The 22,380-nt window shown below is 41.4% G+C and overlaps 1 protein-coding gene across 1 annotated transcript in view; it reads left to right on the top strand.

Moving 5' to 3' along the window:
- CRY1 (cryptochrome circadian regulator 1) overlaps positions 1 to 22,380 on the top strand; it is a 78,999-nt gene that overhangs the window by 22,803 nt on the left and 33,816 nt on the right. The window contains exons 2-6 of the mRNA XM_077468480.1: positions 11,284 to 11,392; positions 11,602 to 11,744; positions 13,640 to 13,824; positions 18,731 to 18,819; positions 20,290 to 20,430. Coding sequence (XP_077324606.1) covers positions 11,284 to 11,392; positions 11,602 to 11,744; positions 13,640 to 13,824; positions 18,731 to 18,819; positions 20,290 to 20,430 — 667 coding nt within the window. The remainder of the gene's footprint in view (positions 1 to 11,283; positions 11,393 to 11,601; positions 11,745 to 13,639; positions 13,825 to 18,730; positions 18,820 to 20,289; positions 20,431 to 22,380) is intronic.

The raw sequence follows: 22,380 nt of genomic DNA, 5'->3' as shown, positions 1-22,380 counted from the left end.
ATATATTAGTATACAATGTGTAAAGCAAAATTCCAACTTGTTTTCCCCTGATTGGCCGCTTCAGGGAAATGGGGTGTATGTTCTGCCAAAGAAGAAAGATGAGATGCATGGTGCATGTAAACCATCCGTGGAACAAGCAGCAAAAAAAAAAAATTGTCAACGTTTCGATGAACCTGTTCTCATAAAAACCAAGATAAGCCCAACCACACAAATGGAGTCCAAATCATAATGAAGATAATCATGGTCAGTGTGGTGTTTGTCCCCTCTTCTGAGAAAACGCCCTTTAGAGGATAATGATACACAATGCCCCACTGTTGGCCATGCATATAGTGCTACAAGTCACTTGTAAAAATATGGCCCCTTTGGGTCACCATTAAAAGGGGCCTACCCGTGATTGCTTCCCCCCCTTCACTTAAATCAAGGCTCCAAAGCAAGAGTGACTAAATCGGCAACAGACCCCCAATGCAAACAAAAAGGGTTATAATTGGTCCTTAATAGGATCCTAAAATAAAGCAGAATCTATGTCAAAATCCTGCACTATTGCTGTCAATCAAATCCTGTGAGAGCGGGAGGCAGGGCTGAGCCATGCTGTGTGTGTCAATAGATGGATACTGCCCGGTTTAGCATCAAGCATGCAGGTGTGCCCGTATATTGCAAGCTTGCAACTGGGGCACATAAAGAGGAGCAGCCAAGAGTGCGAGCAGGGGACCCAAGAAGATGGGGTTCCGAAAATGCTGTGTGTAAAGCCATTGCACAGAGCAGGTACGTATGACATGTTTGTAGAAGTATCTTTGTTATTTTAATAATAATAAAAAAAACACTTTCAAGATACTTGAAATGAATATGAGTAGGATAGAAATGATTGAAATCCAATGTTGAAACTGTGGAAAAACAAACAAACTGACAGCTGTACTAATACAAGCAATGTTAGTGCAGTGATCTCCCCCTGCTGTGCTATTGGCTGATTGGATGCCTGTTTTCCAGCATGCCAGCTCAGTAGCCGGTTGTGAGATCAGCTTCTGTCGGGAAAGGCAGCTGTACACACGAGCCGAACAATGTGCGGTTTCTACTGTACCAGCTGATTTCAGCCCGTGGGTAACAGATGCGCTGTGCGAAACACGATCGGCTCATATCCAGAATTTGGTGCACAAGCTCCTTTAGTACTTCTTCGGAGCAGAGGGAGGCTGCTAAATAAAAATAAAAGATTAGGAAAAGAAAAAGCCCTGAAGATGCGATGTGGTGGCGTTGCTCAATTGACAGCCTTGTTGGGAGAAGCATGGGAGGTCTTTTTGCTGCAATTTATTCAACAAATTGCAGAACTGTTTTTTCTGCAGCCAGTACTTGAGATGCACTGCCCACACATCCAATGTAGGTCAAGTCCTCTTACACGTTATTTTTTAATAATGTACTTGCACCTCTTGTCCTTAGCCAAATGTGGGTTGCTTAGGTGTAAATATTCTACAGGAGTACAGAAGTTCTTATGTAAAGCACATTTAAACAAACCAAATTAATATTTCTCTTTCCACTTACCATTCTGCTCTGTCATTCTCCCACGGCAAAGTCATTTTTGTTTTTCTGCTTTAGTATGACGTTGAGCTGGTGTTCTACTTCTGTACACTTTTTATTTCTTTAAAGGATCAGAAAGGCTAAGTCTAGGCGTGCGATGGAGGGCATCAAAAATATGTTTTTTGCCGCCCGCTGATTGCTACACATTTCAATTAAATGAAGAAGCACCGCAAATTCCCTGCAATGCACGCAGTTACAACGCATTTGTTGGCAAAAATGGGGCTAAACAGTCAGTAAGGAGGCATTGCATTGTTTCCCCACTATCTGTAAGTAGCCCCTGAAGCACAATCTGAATTTGGATTGGGTTTCAGAGGAAAAGGGGAGCGCAGATCTAAATCTACCCTAAAACTAAGATGTAAACATCTGCGAATGATGCGTCTATTTTGAAACTGAAAACAGATAAGGTTGTGATTGTGGGGGGAGGCTTTGCTGACTTTCCTGTACAGTAGTCCTCTGAAGTATATTGCAGTGATCCCTGCCCAGCCTAAAATGATTATCGTACACACAGCCACCCTCCAAATGAACATTTTTTTGAAGTTGCTGAATGTGTGTTGGGTCTGGAAAAACTGCATTAATCCTGGAAAGCTCATTATAACACACAAGCGAAGGGTTAGGAAACTGTATAGTCTGTGTAATCCAGGAGCCAGCAGCCGACAAAGTGCCTTGTGAATAAATAGCGCCCTCTTCTGCATGAAGAAGTGTATGACCTGTAACTTATGTGGTGCCATTGCTGTATATTGCCTTATTTCTGTGAAGTCGAATTTTAACTAATTTCTAAAATTGTTTTGAAACCCTATTGGTAAAGTTGCACTGCATTTAGATCTGTAGAAAACAAGATAGAAAAATCTGTGTATGAGGTCCGGTGTGTGGACCAGATTTTACACTGTACGCAGTGGTAATGTTTGCGAGAATACAGTGTACAGCACAAATGTACTTAGGAGTACAAGAGCTGCCTGCATCTCAACAACGTAGGCTGCTCGGCAGCATATTGTGTCTTGGAAACCCGTAGGCTATTAATGCTGTACACATGTAAAAGTTGCTCAAACATCACGTGCCTACAGGGTACAGAGCACTTTCTACACAGAATCTTGTTTCCAGCTTCTGCCAGCAAGATCCTGCTTGCTGTAATTTTCATATGGCCATGTGCATATGCCCATAAAGTTGTTGAACTCCCAGGCAAACAACATTTCGCTGTTAAAGTGGTTGTAAACCTCAGACATGAAATATGAACAAATCATGTCCCTCTATAGTGTGTACTTTTCTCAACTAAGTGTGTAATTTACGAAAGGCAAATCCACTTTGCACTACAAGTGAACTTGGGATGTGCAGTCACTCTAGATCCGAGGGGGACATGCAAGGAAAATAAAAAAACAGAATTTTAGCTTGCATATGATTGGATGATAAAATCAGCAGAGCTTCCACTCATTTCAGATCTACCCTTCAGATTTCCAGCGACTGCACTTCCAAGTGCATTTGCTTTTCGTAAATAACCCCCAAAAGTGTCACTTTTGTCTGCTGCTTCCTTCCTCTGCTATCATCACTTCTGACAAGTTTTCCTGACACCAAGAGAAAAATGGCGAGAAAGGATTGGCAGCCTCAGCTCTGTTCCTGTATGCTGTGTGAAGGGGGGGGGTTGTCCTTTCCAACCAGCTCTCAGAGCTCTCCTCATTGAGCTCCGCAGAGTAACTTTAGCTTTAGCTCTCCGCCACCCTTTTTCTGAACTTTCAGACAAGCTTGTTAAATTTATCACTTTGAACAAATGAAGAGAAAACTGATAATAAACAGGTACAACTTAAACAGAAGGACTGGTTTCATCTCTGTGTGTTACCTGGAGTCCTTCACTTCACTGGGTATATGTTAGCCCTTGTACTCAGGGCCGGACATTCCGTCAACAAAATCCATCGGATTTTGTCCATAACTGATGTTGCATACACACGGTCGGACAAAGTTGTCGGAAAATCCGATCATTCAGAACGTGATGATGTTATTTCGTTGCGATGCGACGTTTAGGCTAGTAGCCAATAGATTTGGTCTAGGAATTTGATCTGAGCATGCGTGGCACTTTGTCCGATCGGAATTCTCTACAAACAATCGGATAAAGTCCAATCGGATCATGTTGTGAGAAAATTTTATAGCCCAGCTCTAAAACATTGTCGGTCAGGATATTCCGACGGAAACAGTCCGATGGAGCCCACACACAGTCGGATTATCCAACAACACGGTCCGATCGGACATTTTCCGTCGGAATATCCGACCGTGTGTACAAGGGCTAACAGTTTACAACCACTGGTAAGAATTTTGTAATTCTGTCCAGCGGCCCTATAACAATTCATTCACATCCACCAGAGAGCAGAGTCCACAGAGTGACCTCTTTCTCTCCTAGGGCATGTCTAACACAGTGGTGTCACATAGCTGCCTGCCTTCGTCCTGCTCATGCTCATGCACTCTGCAATGTAATTGAGCATCATAGGAAATGTAGTTCCAAAACATCTGGGGTGCCAAGGTTCGCCATCACTGCCATAGGTGCTTGATCTCATGAGCTTCATGAAACCTCCCTCCTAGCTGGTCTAGTTTGCGCATGGGAAAAATTGATGCTATGACATCTGTGAAGGGCAGAAGCAAGGTTCGGGAAGTATTTAAAGTTGGTGCCAGCCTGTTCAGGAGTGGGGTAAAAATATCTAAAAGCAGAAAAAACAGACGACATATGAATAAATGTAGGGTTTACACATCAAGTGGTGAACTGTTATGATCTTTTCAGGGAGTGTAGTACAGGGATTCATTTTTGCTTTAATGCTCTGCTCCCTGGCCTGGTATAATCCAATTAGAATTTTGTATGTGCTGCCCCTTTATGTGCAATAAGGTTATAGAATGCCTGACTGTTTTTCCATATATTTGGGGCAAAGCACAAAATTGACTCTTTATGGGATCATGTCCTTCTAGTTTGTAAATTCTAATCTTTGTACACTTCATTGTATTCATGACGGTCATAGACTCTAAGAACATTTTGTCTTTACTGCCTTGGCCATTTTGATTTAAGCATGAAAAAGGGAAATGGCTGCGAATGGTTACACGTAGTTCTCATGTAAACTGCAAAGTAGGTCAGCATACAGGAGCAGCTCACTCCCCCTGGCGGGTGCTATGAGAGATGACCTATTTTCTCAGATTGTTGTCTCATGTTGAAATACGGTAGTTTAAAAGGAAAGATACACAATAAAAGGCGACACATGGATTTAGGTGAAGCCTGGGCCTCTCTAAATCTGGACTTGCAGAAGTTATTTTTGTACTAAAATTGATTTAAAATAGCACACTTTTTCCTGTTGCATTAAATTGTTGGCCTATTATTGGAAAAGCTAAGGCTATTTTTCTGCACTATAAAGGACAAATGGGACAAAGCATTCTATTTGTGTCATTACATTTCTATCTAATATTTGAAAAACATCTCAGAACGTTTTACCTTGTATGGTCATAAAATAAACCTTTGACTGTGAAGTGCCTATTTTGGTGTTAAGTTTTGGAATCTCTTAAGCAGCTTGATTTATGAAAATAAGCATCGAAGGGACCCTGTCACCAGCGGGAAAAACGTAGGCTGGCAACCCCAGCTTTAGGGCTCATGCACACCGGCATGTAAAAAACAAACTTGATTGTGATTTGTAAAGTGTAAAATTGTGGATCGGAACCAGAAGTTTTGTATATTATGGACCAACGCACACAGCTGCGCAATCTTGCGTTGCGTTCAGCTGCATAAAAGTAGAATATTCTGATTTTGGAATCAGTGATTCTTCTCAATTTATGCTTGTACGTATGTAAATGCTTGTGCATGCATGCATGCTGGGATTGAAAACTACTACTGGAATTGAAGAAGAATTTTATGGATGTTTATGCAACTGAATGCATATAAACTCGAGCTAAGTTGTTTTTTTTTTTTTTTTTAAACACAGGATCTTTCTGTCAGTAAAATCCAGAGTAAATATCAATATATTTATAAGCCCATGTGAATGAGCCCTTGTACTAGGACAGTGATGGCGAACCTTGGCACCCCAGATGTTTTGGAACTACATTTCCCATGATGCTCATGCACTCTGCAGTGTATTTGAGCATCGTGGGAAATGTAGTTCTAAAATGTCTGGGGGGGGGGGGGTGCCAAGGTTCGCCATCACTGTACTAGGATAACCGGTGGTTGGTGTGTTGAGAGATGTGCTCTTTTGGAGAGTGCCAGGCACATGCTACCCACAGGTTAAAAAAGAAAGCTCATCCTTTTATAAAGCTGCTTTTGTAGGTTTTTTTTTTTTCCCCCTGGCAACCGATTCATTTAAAGTAGATCTAAACCCAATCGCTAAAATCTCATATAAGTTTTAATATGGTATTGGTTAAACTTATGAGCTATGGGTCTTCTGCTCTTTAATGTCTAACTAGCAAGTGGTACAGGCAGCAGAGGCTGTCTGAAGTACATTTTGTGGAAAATGTCTTGGTTTTGCCCTCCCCACAACAGTGCAGAATCCCATAGGACATTTGCAGCTAGAGTGTGGACAAAATGTTAGACATTGTGGCTCCTTCTGCATCCCCTTTGGATACACAGGAGGCCGTGTATCTAATGCAAAATCCAGCCCAGAGTTTTGATGACCACCCCACCATGCCTTCATCACTTTTGTCGCAGACTGAGTGAGCTGCTCATATGTTGGTTGGACTGTCCTTTAGCATGCCCCTATGCTTCATGCCAGCTTTGGGGAACCCTAGTTAGTTGGTTATAAATCAGTCACTTTGGCTGGGTCGTCATCCAGGGTGGTCAGTGTGCTAGCTGGCTATCAAGAAGCAAGCAGCTCTTCTTCAAACACCACAACACCTAAACACCACCATGAGGGACATATTGGTTGCTCATGGACGTGTTCATGTGCCCTCTTTTGGGTGTAGATTGACATTTGTGTTCAGGTTTCCCGCTGTTGCATTGAAATAGTTGGGTAAACCTTTTTAGTGGAGAAACTTGTTAGCTGTCATGTTCTGTCCTTTTTTAAATACATTTTCTGGCACAAGCCCCATTGTTACTAGGTTTTGTGGGGACAGGCTTTGAATTTCCTGGCACAACATTTTTTTCTAAGCTGCCCAGTTTTTTTAACCTACTGTGGCAACTAGATTGCATAGTCCATTTTATTCAAAAAGTAAACTTTGTTGGTAGAGCGCATCACATGTACTTTTCAATATTGCCCATAATTCCACTAGTTCCATTTCAGGGATCCGTGTAAGGAGAGAGAGAGGAAACAAACTACCGGTATTCCTTTGCAGAGATGCATGCTGATGTGAATTTTAGTAAAAGGGGAATGGACCCTTTTAAATTTAAGCAAGCTAAATGAAGTAGTCTTGCTTTATTCCCACTGGAGTTATAGGACGATTTATGGTTCCTCGGTCTAGGAATGGATTCAGCACCCTGTTCTAGGTCAGGAAAGAGCTGTACATCTAAATCTGTCTCAATCCACTCTATATTTAATCACCATCTAGTGCTGATTTGTCCTAGACTGTCTGTTTCCAAATACACATTGCCTTATCCCCACAAGAGGCTGGAGTGTCTAATTGTGTCACTCAGGTGACCGTCTTAGTAGCAAATACTGCTGCATTAATCTCGATTAGGTGGCTTTGAATCCCATAGTGTTGTTAAATGCACTGTAAATACTGTCTACTATTTTTGTCATTCATGTACTGTAGCTTGAAAAATCTTAGTTAAGTATGCTCTCTTTCAGGCTGCATTCACACCTGAGTGTTTCAAAATCACATTTATTTATATTATTCCCTTTTTTACCATGATTTTGTAGCGTTTTTGTTGCGATTTTGTTCAGGTCGCCGATATAAAAGGCAGGAAAAATGCTTGTAATCTGCCCCAAAGAAGCTCATTTTCTTTTTTGAGCTTAGGGAGTTTTTCAGGCGTTTTGTTCAGGTGACAAAATGCTCAGATGTGATCAGGTGCTATTAAAATGAATGGGATTTTGCTTTTCGGACGTTTTTCAGGCATTTTACAAGCGTTTTATGAGCTAAAAATGCTCAGGTGTGAATGCAGCCTAAAAGACCGGAAACATTTATTTTCAGAATGTGAAGAGGAATGCTGTAAAGTAACTAGAACTCATGTCCCTGGTGGTAAATAGCCTAACACAAGATTTCTACCGTAAGAGACCATTCAATTGCTCTGATGGTGTTGCTCTTACTGGCTTAAAAGCTAAGTTCACCTTTAGTAACCTGTATTTAGGTTGTAACCAGTTACAATGCAGCACCCTCTGATCCCCCACTGTGACAGGGAACGGGGGTCCTTCTCCCTGCACCCACAGTCACAATTTTTAGAACTGGCTCCACTGCATGGGGCTCTTCCCACACATCCCATCTTCCACTGCAGAGGACGAACTTGTAGTTTCAGTGGACTGCGAGGGTACTGATAAGTGACCTTTTAGTCCATTCAGTCTTTCTGCAGCTCAGAAGCTGACAGGCCCGTACAGAGGTAGGGGCACAGAGCTGTAGGAAGACACTGTAGGAGCCTGACTTTTTGCCTTTGATCCGCTTATTGTGGGTGCAATGCTGTGCAGGCTCCTGGGGGGGTGTGAGTTTTTTTTTTTTTTTAACCTCAAAACATGTTTATTTTATTTTTTGATTTTTTAACCACTTATGGACTGCCCACCGTTGTTATACGGTGCTACTTTGAAGAGGAACATCGCTGTTATGGCAGCAGCTAGCTGCCATAACCCCGGTATCCTTTTCTCCAGTGGGTGGTCCACTTTCAGATAAAAGTGGTTTCTGCGGCAGGTTCTCCTCGAGATCACTTTTATCGGCGGTGGTGGGAGAGGCACCCCATCTCCCACAGCGCTCCGGTGCCCTCCGCCGCTTACCAGAGCCACCGGTAGCGGCAGACGCAATCACGTCTGTTCTCTTGTGTGGTATGGGGATGAGTTTCTTTCTCATTATCAGCAGATGAATACTTATTTTCAAAAGCCTGGTATGCAACACCAATGTGGTTTTAAAAGTTCCACAATTCTAGAACAGAAAGTGGCTGCCACTGTGGGCGATGGTGTCCATTTTGGCATTCCCACTGAAAACGGTGTTTTCCCCAAAACAGGGTAGAATTGCTACCACTGTTAGGGGAGTAAAGCTGGCCCTACACTGTTTTTTTTTTTTTTTTTTTTTTTTTTTTTTTTTTTTCCATTTAGCCAGCAGGCTGATTTAAGAAAAAAAACAAACAAAACAAAGCAAAACACTGAGGCGATTTAACCCATCCACACATCTGAGGTGTGCTTTTGTATTCTGATGGCGGGGAGACTCCCCCCTCAAAATACACAGATCAGTGCACAGCTGCTGATCAAACTGCATTTTTTCCAACAGGGCAGTTGAACAGATGTCGATTAGTAGGTACACTTCTGATCAACTGCAGGGGCTACACATGGAACAAAATGCTTTTTTGTGTTTTTTTTTTTTTTTTTTTTTTAACCACTTCTCTCCTGCCGTTTTTTTTTTTTTTCTTTCATTAGGCAGTAAACTGACCAATCATGATACATGCTGAGACATTTGGGATCATGCAGATAACAGTAGCTCATTTACACTCATTTACACGTGCTCAACATTTGTTCTGCTCGTAACTGAAATAGCTTTATTGTAAAGCCCGCAGATAAGGTTACAGGTCAGAAGCCTGTCCAAATACAGTTCTAATCCACCTATCAGACAGAATGTACAGTCGTCTAGCTAATCAGCTGTACATACCAGGGAGCAGATCTTGATCCCGCAGACACACAGTGAATGGAAGTGGGTTTATAGGTCAGACAGTTTGTTCTATTGGATCATTTCAGATTGTTCTGTCTGTAGTCTCCAACCTTGTCCAGGCTTTTGACTGTCCTTGATTAAATGTTGTGTAGAAATCCTAAATACATTATTTGAAATGATCTGAAAATGTACATACACCCTTCCAGCCTTTTAAGCATAGGGTGTAACATGCTTAAAGGATGCAAGTTGTCTTGGTACACTAAGGATATGGAATATAGGGCTGCAACTAATGACTATTTTCATAATCGATTAGTTGACCAATTTATTGTTTCAATTAATTGGTTAATAACCTTTAAAAAAAAAAAAAAAAAAGTCTGGTGTATAATTTAGTTAATATGTAAAGTTTAAAAAAAAGGCAATTTATTCTTAAATATCTCTACGCAGTAGTAAATATAAATAACCAACTATATGGTTAGGGAGCAAAATATCGAATCCATTCTGAGAATAACAGAAGAGATATAGGGGGTTATTTACGAAAGGCGAAATCCACTTTGCACTACAAGTGCACCTGAAAACCCCCACAAAAATGGCGGTAAAGCACCGCTAAAAATATCGTCTCTTTATCGTCGATGACGCCGCAGTGTGAATGGGGCCTAATGCTGGGTACACACAGCCTGACCAGTGTGTTCTGGAGAGGGGGAGGGGGTCCCTATATCAGAACACAATAGCACAGCAGGGGAGATTTCTGTACTAACACATCTGAATTTAGTACAGCAATCTGTCAGTGTTTTCGTTCAGCCCACTGAGTTAAATGAAAAGAAAAAAATTAGTGTGCACCAGGCTTAAGCTTGTCTACCCCTGCTCTAGATTCTGCATCTTACAATTGGCCCATCATTGTGGGGGAGGGGGGGGGGGGGGCATGCAATTGGTAACAGAAGGGAGAACATTTTGCATACTGGTACACCCTGTAGTTTGAGGTTCCTGGGGTGCCCAATTCCAGCTGGGAGTTTGTTATATGGTAGCACTAATGGAGGATTGATCTAAGTACTAATAGCAAACAATCATTACGGCAGTGATTTCATTAGTGGCAGTTTCAATTTTTCTACCTTAAAGCTACATTCACACCTGAGAGTTTCAAGGTCATGTGTTTGTACCGCGTTTTGCCCCTATTTTGTACAGGTCACCAATGTAAAAAGCAGAAAAACGCCTGTAGTCTGCCCCAAAGAAGCTCATGTTCTTTTTTAAGCTTAAGGGCCGGTTCACACAGGGGGCGACACGACTTGCCGTGCCGCGACCTGACAAGTCGCCCCCGTTCTGTACATTGGAACCGTTCTAAGAGGAGCGACTCGAGTCGCTCCGACTCAGAAAAAAGGTTCCTGTACTACTTTTGGGCGACCTCGGGGCGACTTGCATTGACTTCTATACAGAAGTCATTTGCAAGTCACCGCTGAGGTCGCGGCGAGGCAAGTCGTGTCGCCTCGCATCGCCCCCTGTGTGAACCGAGCCTAAGGCTCTGTTCACACCTAGGCGTTTTGTTTTCAGGCAGAAAGTCACGCAAGTTTTGCTGCGATTTTGTACAGGTCAAAAGGTCACCAATGTAAAAAGCAGAAAACACCTGTAATCTGCCAAAAAAGAAGCCCCTGTACTTTTTTGAGTTTCAGGCGGCTTCAGATGACAAAACGCTCAGATGTGAGGGGCCATTTGTCTTGTTGGGCGTTTTTAGAGATGAGGCTTACAGCAGAAAAACTCCTAGGTTTGAACAGAGCCTTAGGCGTTTTTCTGGCGTTTTGCTTCTGGTGAGAAAACGCTCAGATTTGAATAGATTCCATTGAAACAAATGGGATTTTGCTTGTTGGGCGTTTTTTTAAAGGAATTTTACAAGCGTTTTATGAGCTGAAATCGCTCAGGTGTGAATGCAGCCTAAAAGCGTTTTATTTGGTTATGTTTTGTCCATGATGTTGCTAACATGTTTATCTATTTTGCTATATTTAGATTCCTGCTGCAATGTCTAGAAGACCTGGATGCTAATCTGCGTAAATTAAACTCCCGCTTGTTTGTGATCCGTGGACAACCTGCTGATGTCTTTCCTCGGCTCTTCAAAGTATGTGTTTCCCATCATCATTCCTATTGTTTTGTTTACCAACTGCCTTCTTCTGTCCTACTTCCTGTACCATGCACTGCTGTCATTCCATCCTTGCTAAAACATTAATAGATCTACTCAAGTTAATTGAATCTGTGTCTTTTATAAGACAACAGTGTATATACAACAAGCAATGTAAATGCATCAATGTATATTCTGTCCTTTTCCAGGAATGGAAGATCAGCAAACTGTCTATTGAGTATGACTCTGAACCATTTGGAAAAGAGCGAGATGCTGCAATCAAGAAATTGGCAAGTGAAGCTGGCGTGGAGGTCATCGTACGAATTTCACACACTCTCTATGATTTGGATAAGTGAGTATTCTAAAAAGTCCCAGATAGCATTTTTATGTAGTAAATGCTACTTGAATTACCTTTTTTGTCCCTATTCATACTTATCTAGATGGATCCAGCATCAGACCAATGCTGCAGCTGTCCCCCAGTGTCTCTCCACCGAGAACCGAGCTGCCGAACATCGCCGATGGCTCGGTTCTCACTCCTCCTCGAGAGGAGAGCTGCTGACTGTCAGCAGCTCTCCTCTCTGCTCCTCCACGCTCACTGGAGCGCTGAGCTGTGGAGCGGCTGTCTCATCGGCTCCTTGATTCGTACAAAAAAAATTAAGTGTGGTTGAGTGAAGTAAATGAAGCACTGGCAGCTAAAAGAGGGTGAAGCATTGTATACGTGTTTACACATACACATGTTCACGCGTGTATACACAAGGTCTTTTCGAAACATAACTTGCGTTTTTACTCAAGATTTTTCCGCCAGCCTCTGTCAGCAAGATCTTGTGTGTAAACATCAGTAACTGAATTACTTTTGTGTGGAAGAGGCCTAAAGCTGCCTTTGCTAATCTTAAGTTATTTCCCCAATGGGTGCTGCCAGCTAACAGGCCAGGCTGTCATTCATAGCATACACCTCAAAGATACCCACTACACAGTCCTTTAGATTCAGGCATGTTCCACATCAACACCAGAGGATCAACGGAGGCTGAGAGATTTGAACATGGTACTTGAGCTTCTGAATAGGATTGCAGGACTTCTGACCATTACACCTGTATGAGCTTGTGGGACTTTCTATTCTAAAACCATGGCATTAAAGTGGTTGTAAACCCTTACAAACCACTTTGACCTACAGGTAAGCCTAGATTAAGGCTTACCTGTAGGTCCAAGCAATATCTCCTAAACCTATATGGTTTAGGAGATATTTGCCCGAAAACGGGCACCGCTGTCTACGGCGCATGCGCCGTAGACAGCGGCGGGCAGGCGCACTGAGCGCGGCAGTTCCAAGAATGGAGCTGCCGCATTTGTCGACTCCCGTGTGCATGCGCGGGAGTGACGTCATCGCGGCTTCGCCGAATGACAGCGGCGGAGCTGCGAGACGCCACCAGCAAGATGGATGCGGCGGACTACAGGGGACAGCGGCGACTTCGCTGGCTCCTGTGTCAGGTAGGTGACACATAATGGGCTACTATGCGATGCATAGTAGTCCATTATGCTTTACCTTTGCAGGGAAAAAAAGAGGAAGTAAACTCATCAGGGTTTACTTCCTCTTTAATATGGATCCCCCTAATTTCTCCTCTTTGCAACTGTAACAGCTTCCACTATCCTAAGGACTTTTCATAATTTTTTGGAGCGTGTCTTTGGGAATTTGTGTCCTTTCTGTCAATAGAACATTGTTAGAGGCAGGTATTGATTTTGAACACAAAAACCTGGCTTACAATTGGCATTCCAGTTCAACCCAACCTTGTTTAGTAGTGTAGAGGTCAGGATTCTCTGCAGGCCACTGTAGTTCTCCATACAAAACTCCTTAAACCGACTTTATGGAGCTGACTTTGTGCACAGGGACATAGTCATCCTGGAATAGAAAAGAGCCTTCCCCATACTAAATAATTCAAGGTTGGAAACACCCAATTGTTTAAAAGTCCTTTGTATGCTGTAGCATCAACAGTACCTTTCACTTGCATCACCTAAATGCAATAATTTAGAGGGTGGTCCACATACTTTTGTCTATATAGTAGGTGTGATGGTCAGGGGTCCACAGTTTTATGGCCACATAGTGCACTTGTTTGAGCAGGCTGTCTTTTTAAATGTATTTATTTAGCAAATTTGCTAAATATATGTCAGATGTATGTCTGGATTACAATGTATGCTTGTTGCACACCAAGCTGTATTAAGAATCTTCTTACTATAGAAGTATTTATCTTTTAATAGGATTATTGAGTTGAATGGTGGGCAACCACCTTTGACTTACAAGAGGTTCCAAACACTTATTAGCAAAATGGAGCCACTGGAGATGCCAACTGAGACCATTACAACCGAAGTAATGGATAAGTGCACCACACCAGTGTCCGATGATCATGACGAGAAGTACGGCGTCCCTTCTCTGGAAGAATTAGGTATATTATCGTATACTTATTGGTAACCTGAATAAATGTTTGACTATATGGGTTAAATATTCAGCATTGTTGACTAAAATATCCATATCATAGGGGAATATGGGGTCTGTAGTTATTTATTGACTATTAGTTAGTTTTGTGTGTTAACCTGTAATGCAGTCCATTTTTTGGAATGTGTAACAAAAAAAACATTTTATGAGAAAAAACATAATATCCTCATAACTTCACTTTAATGTGATCTGACAGTATCTACTTTAATGCTTCTTGATTTGGACAAGTTCTAGTTTTATGAGTGCAGTTTACCATTATTTGATATGCTCTTCTTTTTGACTTAGAAAGAGTTTTGTTTGTAGACCACATACAAACTGAACCCCTGCTGGACTTTTTCTTTTCAAGGGGCTGCACCTAGGATTAGTAGTAGCAAGTCTTCCTGCACTGCCTCTGCTGGATAAATGTGGTGCTACAGCCTACCCATTCAGATAATGCTGGTGCTGTATAACCTTTCAAAAAGCAGCACTCATGGGGGACCCCCTGTTTGGTGTAAGAAGCTGAAGCTACCTTTTGTAGCCTGATCATTTTGAAACCTGCAAATTCAGTAGCTTCTGTTGAAGGCTAATCTCTGCAAAACTGAAGAGGCCTTTTGGCATGGTTTTGCTTTTTCTCTCTGCAGCTGGGAAGCAAGTGCATTTCTTCCTTGGCTTGTGGCATCTCTCCAACCCATCATCTCTCTAAAATACAAATACACCCTGTTGAGGGTTTTGTAGAATGGCTTTTTTCATCTAAAATCTGTTTGCCTTTTTTGCTTTTGTTGAAGCTGGCTATTCATGTTACTTTGCCAACCCAGCAATTGGACTTTATTCCGCCACAGACCATAGTGACCATCGGTTTTCAATCATTTCTGATTCAGTTTGTAGAGTCAAAGAAAAATCAACCTCCCCTCATATTCTGAAAGCGGTTGCTGGTTGCAGTCCATCACCTCACTCCTCCACACATAGCTCAGTGTAATCCAAAAGAGAATCTGCACACAGATGTCTTCACAGGCAAAACTTTGATTTGAATCCTATGATGAAGCCCATCTGGTGAAACGTGTTTTAGGAGTGTTTCTGGGGCTAAAGCTTGTCGGATGGATGTTGTGCTTGTGAGGACATTCATCATCAGTGTGCAGCTTTACCTTTTGGATTATTCTGATTCAGGCCGAATGGCAGAATCACAAGAGCCCCAGTTAATTTGGTGTTCTGGTGGGCAGTGTCTCTCCTAAGAGGGGTTACTGGCGGGTAATTTCTGGCTAACCTACTTGATCATATCGGACCAAGCTTTGCTTAGTAAATCTGTTTTAAGTCTTGACATAGCATTCTTTTCACCCAATGTAAGCTAAACTAGCACAAAATTCTATTAGTTTTTTTTTTTTAATTCAGTTTGTGTCCCTTTTGGATATCCATTCCACCACCCGTTCTGGTGTCCCTTCAGGAAAGGACAGGAAATCTATCCAAAGTGAGGGGAAATCCCATCTTTGTTGTCACCAGAACATATGTCCCCCTTTTTTTTCCTGTTCTGACGACAACTCTAAGATTTTGGATTTGCCATAATGGACAATAAAAGCCTTACGGATTCTATCCCTTCCTTGCGCCATTTAAAACTAGAAAAAAATAATTGTGTGAGGTGCTCTATTCCATTTTAAGCATTTTGTATCTTTATGGCTGCTTGCTTATTGCCATATTGCTGGTATCAAGTTACTAACACCAATCGTATTTGAGCAAGGGTCTACAATGTGAAAGTGCAGGTTTCTAAATAAGCCACTCCTATCTTCAACTTCTCTTACCCCCTTATGTGGTGGTAGTTGGTTTCTGATCTGTTGGTGGTGGAAAACACAGGGTCACAGGACTTTGTTCACTTTATGGAACGAAAGGACCATTCCAAACTAAAAATAATGGTTTTCTGCATTCCTGAGCTTGCATCCACATTCCTTATGAACCACGGGCTATTTTCTCAACTGCTGATTAAGGACTGATGTGTTTATTCATGTACATTTATGTTTCATTTATTTTTACTTTGAAAGACCTTTTTTTTCCTCATCTCACATCTTGATTTAATACAGTAAAATTAAAGGTTCACATAGATGTGCACACTTAGTAATTGTAAATTAGATCCAGCTCCCTAGCGTCCCCTGGCTTTCACATCCCTAAGTGCAAGCATCATAGGAGTCTATTTTTTTATTTTTATTTTTTATAGCCATGTTTGGTGGCACATTTTAAAATTTAAGTCCACAAGTGTAAAACTTGTTGGGTTTGTATTTGCAGAGTAAAATTTAACTAAGGTAATGCAATCACAGAGCACATAATACCATGACTGCTTATCTATGGCTTTTTACATTTTTTTTTTTTTAATCTCTGCAAATTCCCCAGCTTTTTTGCACCCCCTATTGCTGCTGTACTCCCTAGAATATATGCTATGGGTACCATTTTTTATTATTTTTTTTAATACGTAAACATGGGACACTATATTATCAATAGCTGTATGCAAAATAATAGGCCCTATGTGAATATGAAATATACTTATTATGACATTTAGGGAAGTCTTGCAAATGTCTAATTCTGATTTTTGTTTTAGAAAAAAACTTTAACTCTTTGGTGCCACATTTACCAGCAATGGGATGCATGTCCGAAAAAATCTCACTCCCATATTGCAGATAATAAAAGCATTTTGTTTAATATCAAAGTAGCTTATTTTTTAACTGAACTTTATACAATTTGTTTGGAGTGATTTAAAAGTTGCAAAAGAATAAAAAAAACTGTGCTAATATACTGACCTATGGAGGCATATCCTCAGCTCCATCTTGGACTTTTACACTTAATAAATGTGCAGAGAAAATTTCAGTTCCTTTTGGTTTCATCCCCCAACTGAGCAACAGCACAATGTCTGGAACGTTAATCATTTGTGAAATTCATAAAAACCTTTTATTTATTTTTTTCCACCGTTTTGCACATAACAGAAATAATGGCTCTTTGTAAGTTCTCCAGGAAACCAACAACAAAAACTCAGTCCCTGCACACTAAAAGCATTGAGCGTTTTATTTTTTCTATTCTCACCAAGCTTTTTTTGCCAGGATCTCAATTAGACAGGGTGCCATGGTGCCATTAGGCTGACAACTAGTGGGGTAACTTTCCAGCTGCAAGACATCACAAACGGACACAAAAGGGTGGTGGCATCACTTTCCCGCTGACTTCAGCGTTCGGGTGATGCCAACTGCTCCAGCTCTGGCCGGATTCGTGGCAAGGAAGCTCTCCGTGTGCGAAAAACCCAGTGACAAGGCGGCACAGGTGGGGTCGTTCATGTTTGTAAAGAGAGCCACAGTGTGGCTGGGCCTAGCCTGTATGTCTACAGGGCACAGTGAATATTGTGCAGCAGCGTGGACCTATGGGTTAAGCCCATAGAGCAGTTAAGACTTCAATAGCATTTGTTATTTAACTTGTGTTAATGTTTCCTACCAAAATATAAATCCTGGATTTCTAAATTATCTAAGAGGGAGATACAATCTCCTCTTAAAGTGTATGTCCATCCAAAATGTTTTTTTTCCTTTTGTTTTTGATGAAGTGGGGAAGGGCTAACCCACCTGTCAGATTTGTATTGTTGTTTGGGGCTCTGTTAGGTTTATCCTCATTTCCTGGCTCGGTGACAACATTTTACCACACAGGAAGTGAGGGGAATGCTTCAGAAGCAGAAACACAAATGAGTAGGGGAAAGCTACATCCCCTATCAGATTTGTATTTCCTTCTATGTCCCTGTTTCAGATCTTTCTGGGAAAACCATTGTCAGCAGGACTGGAAGGGGAAATATTACTAATGGAGCCCAGATAGCAGTAAAAACGCAACAGGAGTTTTCATCCTACCCCACTCTATCCAAAACTGGAAACAATATTGGGTCGATATACACTTTAACCCTATTCAGGACTGATGGTGTGTACTGAAGATTGGGGCAGATCGGTGTCCTAGTCTAGAACTATAAATTTCAAGCATTCTGCTTTAGAACAGAATATATATATTTTTCCTCTTTTGCATTGACTACAATTACAAGGGTTTCATATCTGCAGTCAGCTTCAACTTATTGGCTTATATCGACCCTGCAGCAACTGCTCTTGAATGCATGACGTTGTCTTTCCGGTCTCTTTCTGTGCTTTCCAACCATGTGTTTGTCATCAGGCACAGCTGCTTCTTTTGTCCTTTGTGGAGATGGTACAGCTTTGGCCCTTTAGAGACGGCCATATCCAATTACGTGGAGCTATATCATGACCATTGGGAATGGAGAGAAGCAGCTCTTCTGATGACATAAGAGTGTGGCAGCAAAACACGAAACGAATCCTAAAAGATAAAGCTGTGCACTTGTGCAACACTTTTCAGAGGAATAAGTTAGTCATCTGAAGGTGGTCAACCCCTTTAAGCAAAGAAGTTTGTATATTCCCAGTGTTGGGTGGAAGGGATACAATGTGTCAAAAGTCCTGAATAGCGTTATATTTGGTGTTTTAGCATGTGTTTTGTCTGTCCTAGTTTTATGGGTGTTTGTTTTTTTTTTTTTTTTTTTTTTTATATTATTACATTTCTTAAACAAAAATATCTACTAAATATAAATTATACAGACAGACCAATTAAAAGCCAACTTGCTCTAAATTCTGATCCTTTCGTGCCAGGAGTCAGATTTTGTCGGTGCGTGTCCCTTTGCCGGAAATGGGATTTACCTGGACTGCTAGCTCCAAGGAGTTAACGTATTGACCATTATCAAGAATCTAATTCAGTTTATGGACTGTTTCTTATGCTTGGCAAAAGGAATGCACCACATTTTCATGTTTTATGTTGTGTAGATTACAAATGGGAGAGAAAAAGAATCTAAAGTTATGTTTATGATCGTTCATTAGGGTTTGATGTAGAAGGATTGCCGTCCGCTGTGTGGCCTGGAGGAGAGACCGAAGCACTGACGCGGTTAGAAAGGCACCTGGAGAGAAAGGTAGGTAGAATGTCTGTCTGACTTGCGACCCATAAAAACAGCTCTCCTTTAGACTGGGTTCACACTTATGCGAATTGGATGTGAGTTTCCTCGCATCTAATTCGCACAACGGGAGAGTGTGACTGGCTCTCAATGGAGCCGGTTCACACACCTCCGGGGCGGCCGCCATCCACACTGGAAAATGGTCCTGAGTGTCTTTGGCTTTGTTTCAGGTCCGAATTCAGGCAAAAATGAGGCTTGAAATGGAGAACAGGGACGCGCCGAACCCCCTGCTGCGAGCCGTGGCTGCAGTTAGTGTGAACCCAGCCTTAAAGATTTAGAAAAAGAACAGCCACATATCTGAAACCCAAAAATACACCAGTGATAATTTCCCCCCACCCTGGCCAACCTGTTCTTTACCCCTCCTTTAAGGCCCATTCACACCAGAGACGCGCTGTGCGTGGGTGCATTGCACAGTTTACTACCTTTCCACAGAGCTTTAGTGACAAAATCATTTTACCCACCGCTGTGGTATTATGATGCAGTGGTTTGTGTCGCAACCCGCTGCACTGAAAAAATGTACTGCATGCATTTTGCTATGTCTATGCATTGGGGTGCACTAAAATAACTAACACCGCATCATTGCTTTTGGTGTGAAAAGTTACAAAAATGTGTGGGCTGAATAGCAGTGAAAGGGGCTAAGAACTGATTTTTTTTAATTTTTTTTTATAGGAGACTGAGGGCCAGTTCACAACATAAGAACGCATTCCGGATGCGTTCCAGATGCTTTTCTGCATGCATATTTTTGATGTGTTTTTGCTGCAGTGCAAAACATGACCTTAAATAAGGACATGTGCGTTTCAGTGTATTTCTTAAAAAAATGCAGCATGTTCTATTTTCTTTTTTTCTGGAACACACTTACTGCAAGCACTGTTGTGAACTATGCCATTGGAAACCATATAACCTGCTTTTCATGCATTTTTGATGCAGAAAAAAAACACACTGGACTGCATGTGATGTGAACTAGCCCTGAAGCTCATTGTCTCCCTTAAGAGTCATTGGTAATTTTGCTAATGCAACTGGCCTACAGACCCAAAAGAACTGTGTATTTCTTTAGCATATGTATCCTAATTGTACAGTACAGGACACAGGCAAAGTATTCATAGACCCTGGGTTATAAGTTTGTATTTTCAGGTGATTGAACACTGGAAAGCTTTTGAGCACCTTCCCACTGCCCACCTGCCCACTGCCTGTGAACTGTACTCAACTTTAAATACAAACCATTCCATGGCCAGATAGTGTTTTGGTAAACTTCACCTTGTCTGACCATACAGCTTTTACCTGAGATGCCCTACCTAATAGGTTAATCGGTCTGTCAAAGAGCACTTTATTTTCACCAGTAGTGATGTCGTTTCTGATAAAATGAATCTTAATTGTACATGTTGAAGTTTTTTGGCATATTTATATATGTATTTTTTTCTTGCATTAAAGGCTTGGGTGGCAAATTTTGAAAGGCCTCGCATGAATGCCAACTCCCTTCTTGCAAGCACTACAGGACTTAGCCCTTATCTGCGGTTTGGATGCCTCTCTTGTCGTCTGTTTTACTTCAAATTAACAGATCTTTACAAAAAGGTATAGTTATTAAGCACTGTTCTGGAAACCATTAAAAAAAGCACAAGAGTATTAAAAATAAAATACTATTTATTATGATTAATCATAAAACCAAATATGTTTTGCAAGCTTGCCATAAATATATTATAATACCTATAAGTGCCGAATTATGAATTTGGAATAATATTCTAACAGCTGCCTACAGTGGTCAATCAGGTATTAGCTTTTAAATTGAGCACTTTCTTATTTCAAAACTGATCACCGATGAATATATGAAACACAATAGAGATGTTTTGAAACCGAGATGAGATAATAACGCTATTTATTAGAATTGTTAGAAAAAACCTCTACACGTTATTAAATATTTTTAAAGTTTTCTTTATAGGTAATTCTAATGTTATTAGGTAGGTGTGTCTATGGGTAGACTTCTTTCATTCTCATCCAAGTAAATAGCAGGGTGGTCTTTAGTTTATATTTCAGCATCCATGAAGTTAAACACTTAAAGCGGTCCTGTAAACAAATTTAGTTTGTTTAGTTTGCAAAGTGTTTTCAGCCCACCGATTACACTTAGGGTTAATTCACTCAGGACAGACAGCTGCTGGAAAGGTTTCCTCTCCGCCAGCTGTCCATTCCGACTGGTAGGGAGCAGTGTGGTGCGTGGTTCACTGTATCCTTTTTGTTGCACTGCCCTGCTGTATAGTGACATGCGATTCTGTACAGTGAACTGCGATAAAATGCAGCAAGTGCAGTAAAATGCCAGTCACCACAGTGTCAGATTGATATACTAAAGGCAAATAGACTGTGAACTTTGCAAGTGCAGTTGCTCCAGAGTTTAGTAAATAAGAGGAATCTATGCTGACTTTTATCATCCACTTGTGCAAGCAAAAATGCTGTTTTTTTTAAAGAAATATAGACAAAGCTTCTATGGATCACAGGAGTGTGGTTCATTCTGCACTCCTGTGATCCGTTTTCCGCCAACAGCAGGCTGAAAACACTGTCAGCTGAGATCACTGGGCCATTCCAGGCTCTGAAAAGATCCTGACAATATGCTTGGGACCCGCCCAGAAGCCTGGACCAACACCTGGCTCAGGCTCTCAGTGTTCTCCCGAGAGCCCAAACCAGCCCCACCTACAGCTCGCACTGAGCTGTAGGAGGGGCTGGTTTGGGCTCTCGGGAGAACACTGAGAGGCTGAGCCAGCTGTGAGTGCCGGAAGTGCAGAGCAGAGAGCTGACTAACTGTCCCCGGCTCTCTGCTCGTAGAATGCTCAGAACTGAGCAATCAGCTCTTTGGTCACTCAGTTCTCAGTGTAGAGCCAGCGAGAAACAGGTGCAGCATTGGATTGATACTGTATCCACCTAGGTAAGTATAAATGTTTTTAGTCTTTTCTTTTCAATTTTTCCTGCATGCGATTGTGTGTTCTTTGCAAAGTGAAGCTTCGCCTTTTACTGAGTTCTGGAGCAACTGCACTTTGAAGAGTGTAACTGCATTTGCAAAGTCCATAGTCTATTTGCCTTTAGTAAATCAATCCTTATGTGTGAATTCAACCTTAATGAATCTAAACAAGACTGTTACATTGCTTTTTTACCTCACCTTGAGAGTAGCTTTTAATAGCTTTATAATATTTAGGTAAAGGTTTATGTTAAAGCTCAACTCCAGGTTTTGATTTGAAGTGATTTTAAAGGCAAAACATGTTTTACCTTGATACATTACCTGCATTATCTCCTATTACCTGCTCTTTGCAATACCATTGCACAGAGTAAGTAAGTATAATGTTTATTATTTTAGGTTAAAAAAAAGTTTCTACTTTTTAAAACCACTTTTTACCTTTGTTTGCTTGGGCCAAGCTGGTCCAAATAAAATATTTACATCACCAACAGATGGCAGAAGCAGAGTTTGTGGCATCATCAGCCCACCTCTCCACCTTAGCCACAGAGAGGAAGCTTTGTATTTATTTATAAAATACAAAGCTG

This window comes from Lithobates pipiens, unplaced genomic scaffold, assembly GCF_037356315.1.
Source record: "Lithobates pipiens isolate NorthernLeopardFrog02 unplaced genomic scaffold, aLitPip1_a1.2 Scaffold_8, whole genome shotgun sequence".
NCBI classification, from domain to species: domain Eukaryota; kingdom Metazoa; phylum Chordata; class Amphibia; order Anura; family Ranidae; genus Lithobates; species Lithobates pipiens.
Note: the sequence above shows the minus strand (reverse complement) of the source record. Positions and strands in the feature narration are given on the sequence as shown.